The sequence below is a fragment of the Mastigoproctus giganteus genome, chromosome 3 (genome assembly GCF_048544385.1).
Source record: "Mastigoproctus giganteus isolate SK-2022 chromosome 3, ASM4854438v1, whole genome shotgun sequence".
Classification (NCBI taxonomy): Eukaryota; Metazoa; Arthropoda; class Arachnida; order Uropygi; family Thelyphonidae; genus Mastigoproctus; species Mastigoproctus giganteus.
This window is the reverse complement of record NC_143577.1, coordinates 204,516,389-204,536,857: the sequence shown is the minus strand read 5'-3', so window position 1 is coordinate 204,536,857 and position 20,469 is coordinate 204,516,389. Positions and strand designations below refer to the sequence as shown.

The 20,469-nt window shown below is 34.7% G+C and overlaps 1 protein-coding gene across 1 annotated transcript in view; it reads left to right on the top strand.

Annotated features, from left to right (window-relative positions):
- LOC150088619 (cytochrome P450 3A5-like) overlaps nt 1-20,469 on the top strand; it is a 158,859-nt gene that overhangs the window by 132,305 nt on the left and 6,085 nt on the right. The window contains exon 10 of the mRNA XM_090370270.1: nt 7,871-7,962. Within this exon, the coding sequence (XP_090226396.1) occupies nt 7,871-7,962 (92 nt within the window). The remainder of the gene's footprint in view (nt 1-7,870; nt 7,963-20,469) is intronic.

The window sequence follows — 20,469 nt, the reverse complement described above, 5'->3', positions numbered from 1 at the left end:
AGCAAGAGATTTTATAATTTAGGCAAGAAGCAAGTTTTCTACTCTTAGCCTATTCAAAATACATTTTGATCAATTAATAACTATTTTACAATTGTTCTGAGGTTTAGGAAGAAAATGAAGCTGGAGATTTGGATACAAGAAAGTTGCAACATGCTGTCTTATCTTGAACAGTCTTGGCACATTTATTGGAAAAACTAAGGTTTAGATAAAGGATGAGATTTTAGAATGGAATGTAGAATAATGGATTTCATCACTACAAGAATAATTTTGCTGTCATGATCTGAGCAAACATTACAATCACATTTAAAACAGCTATTCAATTAAGGAAAAGAGGAATATAAGTCATGCAGATCATTCCATTTGACATAATACCAGATGGTGTGTGTGTGTGTGTGTGTGTGTGTGTGTGTGTGTGTGTGTGTGTGTGTGTGTGTGTGTGTGTGTGTGTGTGATAGGTAGGCAGGGAGCACTCCATTGGAGAAAAGGCCATCACCAAGTTGTAATCTGAAGTGTCTAGAAGCCACTAACATTCACTGTTTACTTTGAAAAGTTGTTGAAGAAAATGATGGAGTATTGGGCATATGGTTTGCATTGTCTAGTGTTCTGATAGGTAAAAAAAGGTGTTGTAAGCATTAAAAAGCACCAAAGAAAATTACCTTTCTCTTAGGAAAGTTGGATTGGAAAAAGCCATTTTAAACAGTCAAGAAGTTCTGCATAATTTGTTGAGTAGGGAGAATGACAGAATAAATTTTAGTACAGAGCATTTCAGCTAAAATCCTCCAAATTACCACAGTAATCACTCATAGATAGTGACAAGGAAAAACAAAAAGTAGTCTGTGCTGATATATGGGCAAAGCTTAAATAGCGAATACACAGACACATAAATACACTTGAATGTTTTATTTTCAGTGGCAAATGTACCTTCTATGTTTGTGGAGGAAGTCATTATTCACAAAGTTAAAAGAGTGGTTAGTGCAACACCTATCTGCAATAAGGTCATAATAGCCCTAAAGTTAATGTTTGCCCTACAATGAATTCAACTTAAGTTTGAACCTTTCTTTCAGTTAAAAGACAGTTACTGGTGTCATTTATCTGAATATGCTCAGATTTTTTATAACATTAATCTGAAATGAATAATCAGTTTTCAACAGGATGGTATGCTTCTGTATTATGTGATGCATTATTTAAATCATCATTTCCCAGGCCACTGGATTAGTCATAGACATGGCCTTGCCCAATTTCTTTCTGTGACAGTTTCATCAGCAATGCTATTTATTGCCTACCATTAATGAACTGAAGAACAATTGGTCCTGCTCATGTAACCTCTAATATGAAGGAGATTGAATTTTGTTGTGATTTCTCTTGCATTGCCTTTGTATTCCATGTTGTGTGGCTTTAAATGTGAGGTATTTCTGTTTATTTTGATATTTGTGTGAAAAAAAAAAAAAAAAAAAAGTTGCTGTGAATGTTTGAAGTTGTGAAACCAATTTGTAATTATCCTATATTTGTAGGTTTGTACATTATACATAGTTCATGTAGAATAAAAATGCTCAAAGAATTTCTGCAAAAAGAGAAAAGCAATTACTTTTCAGATAGTTAATAATTGATGCTTTTTATAACAGCAGAAATCTTTATTATAAAATCAAATAAAAGAAAAGAACATACATGGAGTTTTCACAAAGTAGTTAAATTAAAATTAAACTCTTTTTTACCATTCAGTTGTATTGCTGAAACTACAGTATTTTGTTCAAAAGGAAAAACTGTTAAAATATCAAGAAAAAACAAAAAGTGAAAATAAGTAAATACATTTGCTTATTTTCACTTTTTATATTTGTCTGCATAGAAGTCACAATAATTCCTTGCTATAAAATTACTTGCTGTGGTTTCAGCAGTATGTTCATGTGGCAGATATGTGCTTAATGGGGTAGAATTTTTTTCATCATGGTCTGTGCTTGTCAAAAGGAGAGTGTTTGTTTCTATAGGGATGGGATATACTTAAATAGAAAGGGTGCAAGAATATTTGCTGATGCTTTCGAGGCAGTGTTAGGTAGGTCAGAAAACTTCTAGCTTGGCGGGGGGGGGGGTGATTCACAGACTAAAAGATTAACAGTAGCCACAGCCAGAGGCAAAAGTGATTCTTGCACAGCTTCTACTGTAATGAGCAGCAGCCTAGAGAGCAAGTTGCTGGGGATTTCAACAGCTGCTGGCATGATCATTTAACATCATCATGGAATAAGTAAATGCATGGGCCATGTTAGGGTAACTAAGAGTAAGAACAGGTGCATGTATATATACAGGTGCATATACACCAATGCTAGAAGGATAGTAAATAAATTTGAATTTGAAGTGCTGATCAAGACATCAAAGGCAGATATTGTTGGGATATCAGAGACATGGTGTCATATAAATATAAGCAGTACAGAATTGGAATTTTGGGAGTAAAATGTGTACAGAAAGGATAGACAGGGCAGGAATGGAGGAGGGGTTATGCTGTTAGTTAAGAAACAATAAAATCTGAGGAAGTGCATCCGGTTGACATGGGTGGACAGTGCAATGTTGAGTCAGTTTGGTGTGACATAACCACTGGGAAAGGGAAAATGAGAGTAGGAGTGTTTTATAGGCCTAATGACTTTGATGAGCACAACGAACAGTTGTGCAGAGAAATAGAGTGGGCCAGTAAATCAGAATGTCTTGTAATGTGGGATTTTACCTTTCCAGATATTGCCTGGAACTTATGGGTTTATCACTCGCATGCTAACAAGATGTTTGTGGATTTATTGGAGGATTGTTTTCTACAGTAACATGGAGTGGCAACCAGAGAGAGTAATACCTTTTGATCTGATTGTCAGCAGTAATTATTCATTCTTTAAGAATTTGCAGATAAAGGAACCACTAGGTGACAGTGATCACAGTCTACTGATGTGGGATTTACTTAAAGATGTAACATCAAGGGTAAAGGAAAGGGTTTTTGTTTTTGTAAATGTGACTATTTAACATCATTAGTTGATCTCACTGTATAGAATTTAAAAACGGTCTGAGACAGTGGTCTCAGACAGTTTTTAAATTCTATACAGTGAGATCAACTAATGATGTTAAAAACAGCAAATTCTAAATGGGAAGTCTTCAAGGAATTAATCTTGGAAGCTACTAGTCTTTTCATACCAACTAAGAAATACTGTTCAAGATTTAGATCTAAATGGATGTCAGATGAACTAAAGAGGCTTATGGCAGAGAAGAAAAATGCATGCGATGCATATAAATTATCAGGTGACACAGAAGCCTATGGCAAATATAAGCTAGTCTGTAATCAAATCACAAAGGATGTTAGGCAAACAAAGGCTGATTACAAGAAATCCTTGGCAAAGGATGCAAAGAAAAACAAGATTTCTTTACTTATGTAAATTCTAGAAGGAAGGAGATGAATCAGATTGGTCCACTGTATGTTGGTGGTTCGACTGTTGATAATCCTGCTCAGATAGCTGAAAAACTAAAGAAGTACTTTGCATCTACATTCACATATGACGAATTCTGTAAGGAAGGGGAGGACAGAAGTTTGCTAAACTCTAAGAGGGAGTTGAGTGATTTTGGTAATGGAGAGCAAAGTGGAGGAGAAATTGTTGAAGTTAAACATAAAAAAGCCACCTGGAATCTATCCAGTTATATTGAAGGAGGCAGTGAGGGAAGTAAGAAAATCCTTAGCCATAATTATGAGAGCACCCTTAGATTCAGGGGAGGTCCCCATGGACTGGAGATGTGCAAATGTATCCCCAATTCACAAAGGTGGTTCAAAGGGTGACACAAATATAGACCTGTTAGTTTAACTTCTGTTCCTGGGAAAATATTGGAGTCACTGGTTAAAGAAGTGATGCAGGATCACTTAGACAAGACTGCAGTAATAGATTAGACACAGCATGGGTTTGTTAGGGGGAAGTCTTGTCTGACAAATTTGATTGGATACTGCAATGTGGTCACAAAGGATGCAAAAAATACACCTAATTCTGTTTTTACACGATAGATACGTTCCTGAAAAATACGTGTAAAAAACATTCGTGTAAAAAAATACATTGTATTTATGGAAGAAAAGAAGATTGGTTCCGGATCTAAAAAATCAGTAAAAATAATTTAAAAAAAGAACACATAAAAATATTCTTTTTAAGCTTATTATTTTATTTCAACAAAATACACATGTAATAATATGTAATGAAAATGTATTAAAGTAAATTTGTATGCATATGAAATGAATTCTTCATGAACAAAAAAAATCTGTTTTACACATAACAAAATTTTATTCATTTTCACTTTCTGATAATAAACGGCGCATACGTTTGCGTACGACTGGAATATCACTGCTATCACTAGAAATGTTGTGGACATCGTCTTCTTCCTCTATTAATGAAATTCTTTCTGTGATCTCTTGAGCAAAATCAGCACGAGTCTCCTCTGGTGCTGATGTTTCACCGGTTTTACGAACGAATTCAGTTATTAATCGTTGTGTTCGTGTTTTGGTTAGGCCGTTATATGATTCTCTGTAAGAGGCTGTCAACAATTTCAGTTCAAGTTGAAACTTCTCAGCGCGTTCCTCATTAGGGTCATGTTTGACAAAATGATTACCTAATTTTCTGGCCAGTTCCAGACCTTCTTTTATTAAATCTGCATTTAGAACAGGATCATTTTCTTCATTATCACTACGTTCTGTGGGATAAGGAGTCCCAAGAACAATCTCTAATATTTCATCTTCGCTTAGGGCTTTGTCGGTTAACAATTCATCAATATCTTCAAACGATAGATCATCGAATCCTTCTCCACCAATTTTGTGTGTCATTGTAATGATGTTGGGAAATGCGGTCGTATTAAGGATGATGGGATCTTTGCTTTTTACACATTGTGGCCAAACCGCTTTCCAACACGCATTTAAAGTTGCTGGTTAATTCAGTTAACGCTAATCCAACTTGATTGATACAATCCATAATTGAGACTTTCTTCCACACATCAATGACTGTTAGTGTTTCATCATTCAGTTTGTCCAAAACGTGTTGGAATGTTCGTTTTACGTAGTATGTTTTAATTGTTGCAATTATACCTTGGTCTACCGGTTGTATCAAAGATGTAGTATTAGGTGGCAGAAATAAAAAATTTGTACATTTGGGTGTTCCAAGACAGGATGGCTGGGTGCATTATCAAGAATCAGAAGAACTTTAAATTCGAGACCTTTCAAATTCATATAACGTCTGACTTCTGGGACGAAACATTTGTTGAACCATTCTATAAAGATAGCAGTAGTCACCCAGGCCTTCTTGTTTGCCATCCAGTGAACAGGCAGTTTATTGATATCTACACCTTTCATTGAACGTGGGTTTAGGGCTCGATTTACCAGCAGTGGTTTCAACATACGATCTCCTGAAGCGTTAGAGGAAAATAATAAGGTCACACGATCCTTAGCTACCTTAAAACCACCAGCAGTTTTCTGCGATTTGGCTACATACGTTCTGTTCGGCATTCGTTTCCAGAAGAAACCAGTTTCATCTGCATTCCACACTTGATCAGGAGTGTATCCTCCATCTTCAATAATTTTTGCAAGTTCCTGCGGGAATACTTTAGCAGCCAATTCATCTGCAGATGCAGTTTCACCTTTAATTTTTATATTATGAAGAGTATTCCTTTTAAGAAACCCTGTCATCCAACCTGTACTCGCAGAAAATTCATACTTTCTGTTTAATTGAGATGAAGTGCTTGGCTCCTTTTCTTTAATCTATCTGTAAATTCTTAGTGCTGTTTGCTTGATGGCATTTCCATCTACTGGTACTTTTTTTTGTGACTGGTCTTCTATCCATATTACCAGAGCCTTTTCCATTTTTTCCTTGACAATATCTCTTGTATATGATGATGAATTAACACTTACTTTTGTTCCAGAACATACCGACTTCCTAATTGCAGCTTCATTTTTCTTAATAGTTCTTACGGTAGCTTCATGTACACCAAAATGCTTTCCTACAGACGTAGCCCCTTGTCCAGTTGCAAGACGATCTAAAATTTGAATTTTAAGTTCCAAAGAAATCGCTTTCCTTTTCATTTTGGTAATAGGCGAATTATTTGACATTATATAAGGGCTACCGAAAAATATCTCAGTTATAATTAATAAAAAAAGGTATGAAAAATTTGTAAACTTACAATTTATTGACTATCGGCAAAATTAATAAATTTTTATGTGCACAAATTTCACTAAAGATTCTTTCACTTTGAAATAGAGCGTACTACTAAATGTCTTCCGAAGATACAATGCACAAATACCGTAGATGTGCACCAAATTCAATAAAAACGTTGACGATTCATATATATCTAGACGTACACATTGGTAAACAAAAGCACGCGTTTCAAAACGCACACACTAGCTGTTATCCAATCTATTGGTGCGTGTAAAATAGAAATGATACTAATATGCCACAAATTAAAAAAAAAAAAATTCTTAGAATTTAGGCAAAAAAAATTAATTGAAATCGTGTTAAATCAAAATGATTCGCGTAAAAAGAGAATGAAATTTTTATTTTGAATTCGTGTTAAATCAAATTCGTGTAAAAAAAGTTCGTGCAAAAACAGAATTAGGTGTAATTTTGATTTCATATACTTGGATTTCAGGAAAGCTTTTGATACTGTTGCACATGGAAGACTGCTATACAAATTGAAACGGTATGGCATTAAGGGCAAGTAGCTGCAATGGATAAAGGGATGGTTGAGTGGGAGACGGCAGAGAGTGGTAATAAATGGACATTGTTCTAAGTGGACTAATGTTATTAGTGGAGTTTCCCAAGGGTTTGGTGCTGGGCCCATTGTTGTTTTGTGCATTTATCAATGATATCGATGAAGGTATAGCAGGCTTAATGTCCAAGTTTGCAGATGATACAAAGCTTGGCAGGGTTGTTAATGACACTAAAGACAGTATGCTACTGCAACAGAATCTAAATACAAATGCAAAGTACTGCATATGGGTAGCAGTAGTAACCTAAGAGAAATGTACTAACTGTGTGGTACTACACTCAGGGAGGTGGAGAATGAAAAAGACCTGGGGGTAATTGTGCAGTCAGATATGAAATCCTCTGCATAGTGCAGATGGGCCGCCAGAGCAAGTCATGGAGTTTTGTCAGTGGTATATAGGAATTTTTCTAGCAGAACAAGGTGATTATCCCTTTGTATAAAGCAGTGGTCAGGCCACACCTTGAGTACTGTGTACAGGTCTGGAGGCCTCCTTCTAGGAAGGATGTAGAGTTGCTAGAATTAGTACAGAGAAGGGCAACAAGATTGGTGAGAGGAACAAAGGGGTGCTCTTACCAAGGGAGGCTTAAGTTTTGGAAGTTGCAGCATCTGGAAACTAGGCACCTCTTAGCTGATCTGATTGAGGTGTGTAAGGTATAATGGTTTGAGCAGGCTCAGTGCTGATGGGATTTTTCTTGCTCAGATTACAAACCTGAGGGGGCATAAGCTGAAATTGAGGAAAGACAGTTGTAAAATGGATGTGCGAAAGTTTGCGTTTAGCCAGCAGGTAGTTGATTGCTGGAAGAGACTTCCATATGTTGTTGTTGTGGAAGTTGATAGCTTAAATTTAAGGCTGAAGTAGACAAACATTTGGAGCGACCGGATGGTTGAAATGGGAAGGGGTTTTGTTTTTTGGCTGATGCTATATAAGCTTGCTTTCTTGCATCATATGCTGTAACTAATGCTAATCTTAATTTAATCACTTAGCATAAATCTTCTTTATGAAAATATTTACATAAGAAAAATTTTGCCTGTAATATAAATTATGTCCATTTTGTATAAATATCTGTTTACTGCTTATTATAAAAAAATATTATGTGATAAATAACATTTATTTCAACAGAATGGTGAAATCACCTATGAGTCTATAAACGAAATGAAATTTTTGGATGCTGTGGTTAAAGAATGTGTACGAATGTGTCCACCAGGTATCCGGTAAGTTTAATAATGGTTTTGAAATTACTCTATAAATTTTGTACATTTCTTTAAAGAACTATATAGGAAATGAGAGTTAATACTCTCATTTTCTGTATAGTTCTCTCAATTCAGTAGTGCCTGGATTGAGAAACCCCCTCAACAAAATATTGATTGTACATTAAACTCTGGTTCTGTATTAGTGGTTTAAACTCTGTCCACCTTTCTAATATGCATACTGTTACTTACTTAAGCAGTTTTGGACATGACAATCTGGCACGATGCCGAGAAGGGTATTGTAGAGTCATGGTACCTGTGTGTACTGGTGAACCTTACAATAAAGATCTTATTATAATTTATCCTTCAGCTTTGCGAAAAAGAAAGAGCAAAATATCCAGTGAGTGTTAGTCATTTCAAGATTAGTGGCTTAGTTATAATTGAATTGGAGGAATATTAATACTTTAAAATTTTAGAAGTGTCACGTTATGGCTTTACTCCAGATTGCTATTGAAATATTTATTATCTTCATTCTCATTTTGTATTCAGTTCACAATCATTCATACATAGCATTGGGACTGCTCTCTCTACATGACTGCTGATATTAAATTAATTTGCTTGCTTCTAAAACAACTTAAGGTAACTCAGGGTAACATCTTCAGAGGGTCACTTCATGTTGATCTATCTAGAACATCATATTTCATTTCTCCTAGATAGATCAACATGAAGTGACCCTCTGAAGATGTTACCCTGAGTTACCTTAAGTTGTTTAAGGATTTTTACTATTAGTATACTTCATCCTATCTGATTTTGGTTTTCTACATTAAAAATATTTAAAAATTCTCCCAGTTTTATATTAATCCCACAACATGCTTAGATTTTCACTTTCTTTATATTTTTTTTCATCCTTCTTTTTCCTTCGTTATTTCTTCCCTTAGGTCTGGCAATTTGTATATATTGATATTGAACATTGGGTATACAATCTGCCAGCTTCTGTTATTTATTTTTGATTACATATGTATAAATTACATTTTGCTAGTGTGTGTGTGTGTGTGTGTGTGTGTGTGTAATTGCATACTCTGTGTTTTTGTATGTCTATCTTTACAATTATTACAAAAAAATAAATAAAACTAAGTTAATATTGGATTACTTTTTCTTGTTTTAATTTTGTGAATTTCTCTTTATTTTGTTTACAAATTGGCATTCAGATGTATTCTGGTAGTCTGTTGCAAAATAGAAATACATGATAACAGTGTTGTTTTGTATTATGTGCAGTCATTCCTTACTACTTATCTAGCGTGAAGCTGATTAATCATCTCTTTCAGTAAGATGCCAAAGGAATACATTGTAAAATTTGAGATGAATACTGGATTTTCTACATTTTGTAAAATCAAAAAAGAAACAAATTGCTCTGTGTTGTATATAGATGTAGTATTTCAATTTAAAGCGGTGGGGAAACACAATACGAGGGAAATATCAAAAAAAAAGTTCGCAATCTGACCTATATAAAACATCAGTAGGAAGATGCTGTTTTTATATAAGTTGTGTATATTCAATAACTAACTTGATCGTACACCAGAGGTGGAGCCCGGAATCTGAGGAAGGATGCTATGGTTGACAAAGTGGAGTATCAAGCGGTGATCAAGTTCCTGCATTTACAGGGCAAGAAAGCTCAGGAAATTTATGAAGAAATGAAAGCTATGTATAGGCAGAATTGTGCATCATATGACACTGTAAAAAAGTGGAAATGGGAGTTTCAATGCAGTCGTACAAGTGTCTTTGCGAGCCAAGAGAAGGAAAGCCATCAACATCCACAGACAGTGAGATGGTTGCAAAGGTTGAGCAGCTGGTGCTGAGTGACAGACATGTGACAATTCATTTCATTGCAAATGCAGTGGGAATTAGTTATGGGTCTGCCCACAGCATCTTGCATGACTACCTGCACATGTCTAAGGTCTCCGCACGATGGGTTACAAGATTGCTGATGCCTTTGCAGAAGCAATGTCAAATGCAATGTTCTCACGAACTGTTGGATTTGTGTAATGCTGATGTTGAGAACTTTTTTTATTGGTTGGTGACAAATGCTGGGTATACAATGAAGAAACCATTGCATGGATGCCGCTTTGATTTGTCTCAGAAAGTCATCAATGAAATGGAATCGTGGTTTCAGATAAAAAGTGCTGACTTCTATGATCAAAGCATTAAACAACTGATCTATAAATGGGAGAAATGTTTTACTATACATGGAGAGTACATAGAAAAGGATTAACGTTCCTGTGAAGTTTCACCTTTCTAGGAATATTATTTCTAGCTAAGGGTATGAATTTTTTTGATACCCCCCCTCATATAATCAGATATCTGTAAACAAACAAGCATAATGACAAAGTTTGGTGCATAGAAAGAAATGTGACATCTCATGTTGATGATGCCATACATGGTAGATGTTTATATGCATATTTTGTCATGCACCATCTTTCTCTGAGTTGTCATGATCATACAGGCATGTTGTTTAGAAATATGTTTCCTAATAGCAAAATAAATATGGTTGTGGAAGAACGAAAACAGGCATTGTTAGTGAAATTGAATGAATAGGAAAAGAAGAGGTAGTGATGGCTCTCAAAAAATTGGCCATTTTTGATTGCTATAGATGGCAGTAATCAAAGTGATTCAAAGTTATACCATTGTAGTCACCTTTTTTAATAAAAAATAAAAAGTCATCAAATCAAAATCAGCTTGCTCTTAATGCTGCTATTGGAAGGTGACTTTACAGGGTACAACACTCGGCACCTTCTTTTGAACTATATGAAAGCTTGTGGTATTCTCTTAGTAAGCTGTCTGGTACTTAGTGTTAATAATGTGTCTGATATGGTAGGCATAAAAACTGGAGTAGCAAGGGTATTGAAAGTGGACATTAAGTAGTTGGTTGTAATAAGCTGTGCTTGTTAGCATATTAATTTGTGGGCTGGAAAGGAACTGCATGACTTCCAGTGAACTTGGTGTAAATTTGCTACTATGTAGAAATAAATATTAAATGTATAGATAAATTGAGACAATTTCAACTGGTGCATGCCACTGAAATAAAAAATATTTTGAAGTGTGTATTGTACACATTTGCTGTCTTTGGTGAAATGTGTAACTAGACTGGTAGAAGAGTGGCAACATTTGACAAGTCTGTTGTAAGAAGTTAGTGGTCAGATAAACTGACTACTTTTCATAGTTACTAAATTGAAAAGTGTAACAAACAATCACTAGTGAGTTGCACTGACTCATGTGTAATTCTAGTTCATGATTCAAAGGTTTGGACAGAGAACAAATTGAACTCAAGGAAGAGAACTTCTGAATTGCAAACCTCTGGTAAAAATAATCCTAAACAGGGCAAGTGGATAAGTCTAGGCACGTTATTGTTACTTATGCAGGAAGTGTGTTTATATTTCTCTCTTCTGACTTGAATAGAGCCATTTGCTTTCTTTTAAGTGTTATGTCAATGTTTGAAAATCAAACCATAGCCCTTCAATCCAATTGTAACTCACATCTATGTACTGAGATCATTACACCTAGACATGAATAAAGAATATTATGTGCAAATTTGCTTTAATAACAGTTTTCAAATCTTCCACTTTTGGAAATTGATTACCATTGCAGACTAAGCCAGATGGATGACTCTGACTTACTCATAGGCATTTTTCTACTGCCAGTGTTATGGAGAGTCTAAAACAAGAGATGATTCTGTTCTTTTGCTCAGTGAGGGAGGCTACATGGTGCATAAGAGCCAACAGAAAAATGAGGTTCTTATAAATGCTGAGGTAGCACAGATTTCATCATTTTGGCAGTGCATCAGTTTCAAATTTAATTTTTTGTGGACAGTTTTTCAGTACTTCTTGATGTTATTAAAGTTAAAGAAATAGATGTTTTGCAATGTCAGTTTCTCTGTAAGAACCTACCAGATGCTATTATGGAAGAAGAAATTTATGTAGAATGGTCCTTCATTGGGAAACTCACAAGTGCACAAGGAAGCTTGAAAATATAAAAAAATTATCACAAGTTATGTTTGACATTTTAACAAATCCCAGTAGCAAAGCTGAGTGTGAGAGAATATTCATCATCGTTAGAAAAAGAAAAACTGAGTTCAAATCTTCCCTTTCTATTCAAGCTTTTAAAATGCTCCTGACAGCCAAGTTTAGATTCGGATTTCATTGTTATGAACAAAACTTTGACTCAACATTTCTGAAGAAGGCAAAGTCTGCAACTGTATCTTTCTTGATTCAGTCAAAATTAGTTTATATAACCGAAATCCACAGACCGGAAAATGTTAGGTAAGCTAGTATTTAAAAGCATACTATATTGGCTAACAAATCCCATGGCTGTCTTGGCCCAAAAACATTCGGATTTCCTCCTGTTTACAAATTCCTGATTTCCAGCTTTTTGGCAGTCAAAAGTTTTCAACCATGCTCTTTCATAGTCTTCCATTTTTTCCTGTTTATTTATATATATAGAATCCATATATTACAGAGTTAAATATATATATACACACAGTAGGCCCTCGATTTAACAGACTAATTTGGGGAAGGGGTGTCTGCTATTGATGAAAGTCCGTTAAAATCAAATGTATTTTAAAAACATATATTAATAGCGAGCTTACAATGTACAGGATGTATTAAAATGTTATTATAATGTATAAGTATGAATAAAATATAATGTACATTGAGTAATTTATACACACCACAAAAACATCTGTTAAAAATATAAAAATAAGTTTACGACAGGAATCAAACTTTATTTTAATTAAACACATCAAAAACTATACAATGTAACTAATGGAGTGTTTCCATCACTTTTTTTTTTTTTTTTTTTTTTTTTCCTTCTTAAAAGCTCACACAAAGTTGTTCTCAACGTGAACATTAGTTTTTTTTTCATTTAAATCCATTTTAGAGGGAAAAAATACTTTAAAATTTTTAAATTCCATTGAATAAAAACCATAAAAAAACCTTAAAAAAATATAAATAATATTTAATATTAACTTAATTGAAAGAATCACAATTCTCAGAGTCAGAAACAACTGTCATATGGAGGGAGAGGTGTTAATTCCTTGCTGGTGAAACAAGTCAAGTTGGTGAAGTGGTTTTGAAGAAATCAAGCTACAGTTACACCTTGGTGCTGCTTCCTTATTACTGTAGATCAAAATTCTCTAAAATGTTCATAATAAGGAAGCACATCAGGGTCTGATGATGATTCAATATAATGTATGATGTCATCCATATATTGTCTTATAACAGACAATTTAGGATGAGGTGCAACTGATTCTTCGTCGTCATCATTGTCCTCTTGTTCTCCATGAAGAACATTTTCTGCAATCTCTCCCTCAGAAAAAAATTTGATAGCCCAGATCACCATCATTTTGAAGCCACTGTTCCACATCATTCTCAGTTGCAATTTTTGTTGCCAACCCTCAGAAGAGTGTCCCGAAAATTAGACGCCTCAACTCCTTCAAAGTCCATTTCAGGTTCTATGTCGTATAACTTCTTCCAAACATTGGCCAAGATAGCAATCTTCAAATCTTTCCACACAGATGCTAAGTTGAAGATAGCAGATCTGATGTTATATGCATGTAAATTTTGCAGTGTCCTGGTGCCTCTTGTATCGTCTTCTGTTTCTTCCAAAACAACCATCACCTCTTCCAAAAACTTCTTATACATCTTACATGCAACGATTACACCCTGATCCATCAGCTGTATCAGTGAAGTTGTGTTAGGAGGCAGAAAAACACATTTAATTCTCCCATCCCTGCTAACTAACCTCTTAGCAATATGGTGAACAAGTGCATTATCTAGCAGTAAAACAGCCTTTATTTCATTAGAAGGAATTTTCAGCACATCTTTCATAGGGTCACACATCAGAGAGATGTGTTGTCTGATGTGCAACGCTATCAGTTATAAATAGGTTCTAAATTTTTCCTTTAGGACAGAAATTTTTTGTCTGTTAAATCGAGGGCCTAGTATATATATGTAAACACACACAGATGAGAATTGAAACAAGTATAATGAAATAATACTTATAGGAATTATGCAATGGTATCCTGAGAATTCTGCTTCACATACTCCAAGCAGAAACTTAAGCCAAAGAGGTGTGCATTCATAATGCTGAAATATCCTGCACTTAGTGACAATAAACTTAATAATGGAAAAGATAATTGTATATTTTATATTATTTTTATTTGTTTTTCACTGAATGAATAAATGTTTGCTTTCATTAAACATAACAAGTGCTTAAAATTTTAAATTTTCAAATAAAAAAAAATAAAAAAATACATTTAAAAATACACTTTATATTTCATAAAATTTAATCTGTGAGACACAACTGTTTGCCTTACAGTGGATAATACATTAAATATTATCAGCTATGAGAGTTATATTGTGAAGAGTATTTATGTACAGGGGGTCCCCAGTATCAGAGTTTCCGCAGTTATGATGGTTTGAAAATTAAAGAATTTAAGCTTTTCCCCTTGAGAAAATTAAAACTGATCAAGCACTTGAATTTTTTGTGAGAACTATCTTCATGATCGTGCAACAAATGTTAAGTTAGACATAACAAAATGCTACGACACAATTTTATCTGTTTAAAATTGTGTCGTAGCATTTTAAAATAGTGTAACTTCAGTAACACTATCTTTTAGCCTTACATTGTGTAACATTATAATAAAAAAATGTCTAATAAAATAATTTTCTCATTTTTCAGTTCCTTCATCCATTTTTTACTATGTAAAAGTACATGATAAACATTACTATATAATACAACTCATCCTTCACAATGAGTTGCCCATGTATTGCACTACCTTGAATAAGTAACGCTTCACTTGCAATACCAGGGTAACTGCCCACCCACCAACCGATGAAAAGCCAACTGGCTTTGAAACGGTGCCGTCTAGGTGGTGGCACCCACCGAGAATAAGTAACAATAGTTTTCTCTATTAGTGAAATAGTAGTGCAATAAATGGCAACTCATTGTGAAGGATGAGCACAATATGAGATACAGATGAAATGATGCTTTTCGCACTACTATCATAGATTTTTCTCTAAGAGTTGTCTATGGTGTATCTATACTGATATTATATAGATATAGAATCTTAAAATATTATGCCTAGTTGCATTTATTTTTATTTAAATAATAAACATTATGAAAATTGGTCCCCGTTTTAAGTGGAATTTTCTGGAACCAATTATCCTTGGATAACGAGGATCCCCTATATATGAAAACTGCTGAATGTTAATTCCATTTCTAACACGTGATTATCCTTCATTTTAAACCATTGGCTTAATTGTAGAATGTTTCAAAACAGTTTTGTGATCTAGCTGATACAGATTTGCACTTTACTGCCATTTATTTATTAGCAGTCCTTTTCTCTCCTAAATTACTTCATGTTAAGGGAAAGTTACTGCTATGGATAAAGGGATAACTGAGTGGAAGAAAGCATGGTTATCAGTAGACTCTTCATGAACTAATGTTATTAGTGAGGGTTCGATGGGCTGAGCACTGAACCCCAAGGTTTGGTGCTGGGCTCGTTGTTTTCTGTATTTATTAATGATATTGATGAAGGTATGCCAGGCTTAATGTCTAAAGTTGAAGATGATACAAATGCATGATGAGGTCAGCAGGGTGGTTAATGGCAGTAATCAAGGTATGGTACTGCAGCCAAAGCTAGAAGAGTTAGGCAGGTGGGCTGAGAAATGGCAATTGAAGTTTAACATAAAAAAATGCAAGATACTGCATATAGTTTGCAGTAATCCCAGATTAACATACCAACTTTATGGTACTATGCTGAAGTTAGTGGAAAATGAAAAAGAATAATTGTGCAGTCAGATGTGAAGTTCTCTGAGCAGTGCAGATGGGCCACCAGGACAGATCATGGGCTTTTTCAGGAATAACGTGATTATCCCATTATATAAGGCAATGGCTTGGCCATGTCTTGAGACCTCATTTTAGGAAGGATGTGGATCTGCTGAAATGGGTTGAGATTGATTAGGGGAACAGAAGGGTGCTCTTACTAAGAAAGGATTCATATGTCTGAAGATTAAGTGCCTGCAAGATGATCTGATTGAGATGTTTAAGGACTTGAATGGATTGAGCAAGCTCACTGCTGATGACGTTCTTCCTCTTGCACAGACCACATGCATAAGGGATACATAAATTCAAATTGAGAAAGGATGGTTGTAGGTTAGATGGGCATAATTTGCCTTTAGCTTGGTGGTTTATTGTTGGAACAAACTTCCATCTGTTGTATAAGTGGTTAGTTTATATAAGTGGTAAGTAGTTTGTCTAGTTCTTCCTCGAATTTATTTAAGGAGGAACTAGACAAACTATTGGAGGGGATGGACAGGTAAGGTGGGTAGGGTTTTTTTTTTTTTTTTCTTGATGATGCTTGTATCATTTTCTAATACTAAGTTATAGTACACAAAGTTTATTTTTTGTCATCCATTATCAAAAGTTATATGCAGTACTGTGCCAATAGTTTAATTCTGATATATGGAAACTACAAAAATTGTCATAAAATCACTATCCGATAACATACTAAAACAGTAAAAAAAAAAAAAATTAAAAAATTAATTAGAAGTAATATATGTAATAATGAACACTAGTAATAAAAAAAAAAAAAAAATGTTTCAAATGTAAGAATCCTGACAAAATCCACAAGCAAACAAGCTTAATAATGTGCTGCAGAACGGCAAATATGATACTGATCAGTCACCAGTTCATGTTTATAGCAAAGTGATTTTGTCGCAGAAATTTACCTTAACAATATTGAACAATTACATTTAAATCTGTACATTCCAAGTTTTAACATTTTATTTTAGGTGCCTTGACGATATCCTGGTCATTTCTCATAAAGATATTGTAATTAATCTCATGGATTCGTTTAACAAAATTCATATGAGACTTAAATTCACTTTAGAAAATGAAAAACCAGAAGAGAAATTTATAAATTTTCTTAATTTTACGTTAACTAGGGTCAATGATAACATACATTTTAAAATATACCGCAAACCAACAAACACAGGGAAATTTTTACATTATTCAAGTTATCGCCCTTTTACTTATAAAAGAAGTATCATTTTTAACCAATTCTATAATGCTTACAGATATAGTTCTACACAGGAATCTCTTAATAATGAACTTAGGGAACTCTACAAGATTTTTGAACAGGGGATGTACAATTGAGAATATTCAGCGACAGGCAAAACAAAAATCAGAATCGGTTTCACTTAATAATATAAAAACATTACACAAAAATATTTTATTAAAGTTCCTTATGTACAACAATGGTATAAACAATTCATTAGTATTTTTTAAAAACACGAATTAAAAATTGTTGTGCAACCCATAAGTAAACTCCACACAGTATTGAAGATGAGGAAGAAAACTACAGTTGTCAATATGGAACGTACCAACATAGTCTATAACATTGTGTGTGGGGAATGTAACTATTTTTATATTGGTTCTACCCAAACTTAATTGTTAGACCGAGGTTCGAGCCCGTCACCACCAAATACGGAGGATGCGGAAAGGTCAAGTAATGACCACCGCATATCCCAGAGCAATATGGCTTTAATTGCTAATGATCCTAAAAAAAAAAAAAAAAAAAAAACCCTTGCAATGCGAATACAACACCAGGCATCCATGAGGGCAAAAAGGACAGGTGCATCTGAACTTTCCTTTCATGCCATCCATGAGAACCATGTGTTTCTTTTTAATGAGGCAAGAGTAATTAATACACAATACATATATACAAAACTCCTAATAGCCGAAACACTTGAAGTTAAACCCTAACGCTATAAATGTACATAGACCATACACGATTTTAGAATTATGGACCTTTATGCATATGTGTAAATAACATTATTTGCATTGGTTAATAAAAATAACCTCATCGCGGTATGCTAAATTGAATCTTATTATTAGTATAAAATGGTTAAATTGAACTTAAATTAGTTCAACCTAATTTAAGTATCACTTTGCTTCTTGTGAGCACTGACCACCCCGAAATAACTTTGTCCCTTATTAAGAAGTTTAGTCTATAATATTTTAGTAAATTTGACAATTGTCTTCAATTTCCAGTCCATCATTGCTGGGTGGTTTAGTTTTTAGTGGGTTGATGTGCATCGGCTTTGCTTTGCTCTTCCTTTTGGCAGCGAGTGGATTATGGAAATTGAATACAGGATTATTTTTAAGAAACCCCTATATATTAGCAATTTTAAACCATAATATCATGTCATAAATTTAGCTTTATATAATGTACTAATTGGATTAATTTGATGAGCGTCGGGCCGAAGAACTTCCTATAAAAAGGTATGAGTTAATCTCTATATTTTACAAATAGTATTAAAGTAGGAAGGGTTGAGCTTTATTGCTCTTATTTTGAAATAGCAAAGTGATGTACATAACTGTGGATGGTAGTAAATGTGGTATGTGTTGATGGATGTAGGTTAACCAGGTGTGCATTAAGCAGATTTTTCTTGTGTATAGTTTAGATTGATTAAGCTGGGCAGTGTCAGTCATCATTTGAAGTTCTGGAGGCAAGTATCTTATGCTCTTTTACCCAAATCACTGTTTGCAGTGATTTGGGTAAAAGAGCATAAGAAAAATTGTTTTGTCTACTCAGAAGAGTAAAGTTTAGCAGTGTAGCATAATGCTTTTGAATGTGATTTAGTACAGTGCAAAGACTGACCCAATTTTTATTATGGCTACTTGAATACAGTTGATTACGTCTCCATTTTTCAGGACCATCTCTTGCTATTATTTTATGTTTTATAAAATAATACCTGCACACATTGAAGAATATAGAAGCTGATTACAAATTCCTTGTGTTCTGTATCTGGATATGAATCATGAGCATATTGGAAGTATCTAAGATGGGAATGCATAAGACAAAGGGATATAGTGTGCTGATTTTATCTCGGCCACCAGTGTTTGTATTGAGTGGTGGACTGAAAGCAGACATACGTTCTGTGTGACAGTATAACAGTTTTGTAACTTTTCACTTTTTAAGAGTTTTGGGTTTGAATCCCACCAGGGACTGTAGAAATTCTTGAAGACCTACACTCAGTTAAGACCGAAGAAAGCTTTGGATTACAAACCCACTCAGTATAAGTATCGTGTGAAAGCATCAATAAGTTTATAGTCTAAACCCACTCAGTTTATGCTATGCTGCATTGAGCTTTAAGAAAATTATTTTAAAAGTACTTCAACAGTGATCCTTCAGAAGATTATAGTGGTTTTGCCACTTTTCACTCATTGGAGAGGTCTAGATCAAATCCTGTAGAAGACTGCAGTAATTCCTAGATGTCTTTTCAATTGGGGCTGTGATTGTTCAGTCTCAGGGAGGAAGAAAATTGGGGCTGTGATTATTATCTCAGGAAGGAAGTAGAGTTCCTTGCGAGTTATCTTGAATTTTTCAGCCTGCATAACATGCAAATCAGCCCATGAACACAAGTATGCATACATACATACACTTATTACAGAGATAATGTATGCATCTCAAAACTTGCTTCTTGTCCAAATGGTAGTCAAGCATTCTGGTGTCTTGCCAAAATTATTGGCCCAATTTTTGTCCATTTCTATTCCTACCGCTGTCAAAACTGAATGGCCCTTTTACCACTTCAGCCAAAGGTAAATCTGACCTGCTGGCATCTTTTCTTCTAACTTGTGTACATTGTACTCATGTAAACTGCCTCTACCATTCCCAGTACACTCCATTCAGTGCCTCTTGTGATCCTCCGTCAAAAGGATGACAGAAGAAACAGTCTTAATGACTGCCAGATCTTAATGGTATTTCTCCACTTATTCTCAAAACCTGTTCCCCTAAGCTTACTCCTGTTCTGTGTGGCCTTTTCACACTTTCATATTCCACTGGTGTTTTTTCCTTCTGCTTGAAAATTTGCTTATATTCAGCCAATTCCTAAAAAGGGCTACAAATCCCTCCCATCTAGTTATCATTCCACTGCATTTACTTCTACTCTTTCTAAAGTTGTGGAGAAATCCATTAACCACCATCTCCTAAACTGTCTAGAAACCTTCCATCTGATAACCCATGCATTGGGAAGTAAGATTAAAAAAAAAATTAAGCCTTACTAATTCTATAAGAACTGTCACCATGACAATGCTTGTAGTGCTGTTTTGAACATTTGTACTGCAGATAATGACTTGTTTGTAAGCTCATATCAACAGATGCTGAATAGTTACTGAAGTTCTAGAATGGGGAGGGGGGGAGTCCAGATCTGACAGAGAACTCAAATTGATAAAATCTTGGCTAGAAGCCATACTTGGGGCAATTTGAATTCTCTCTTGTCTCTTCTCCCCATGTTTTCTATGCCAAGATGGGTGTTAGTATACAGGGTGATTCACTACCAGTGCGACAAACTTGCAGGAAGTGTAGGGGGCACAAAGACAAATTGGAATCACATAGCATTGCAGGGTCCGAAATGCCTTTGTCATGCGGTAGAGGATGTTGAACGAGGGGTCGTATGAACAGCGATCCCGCTG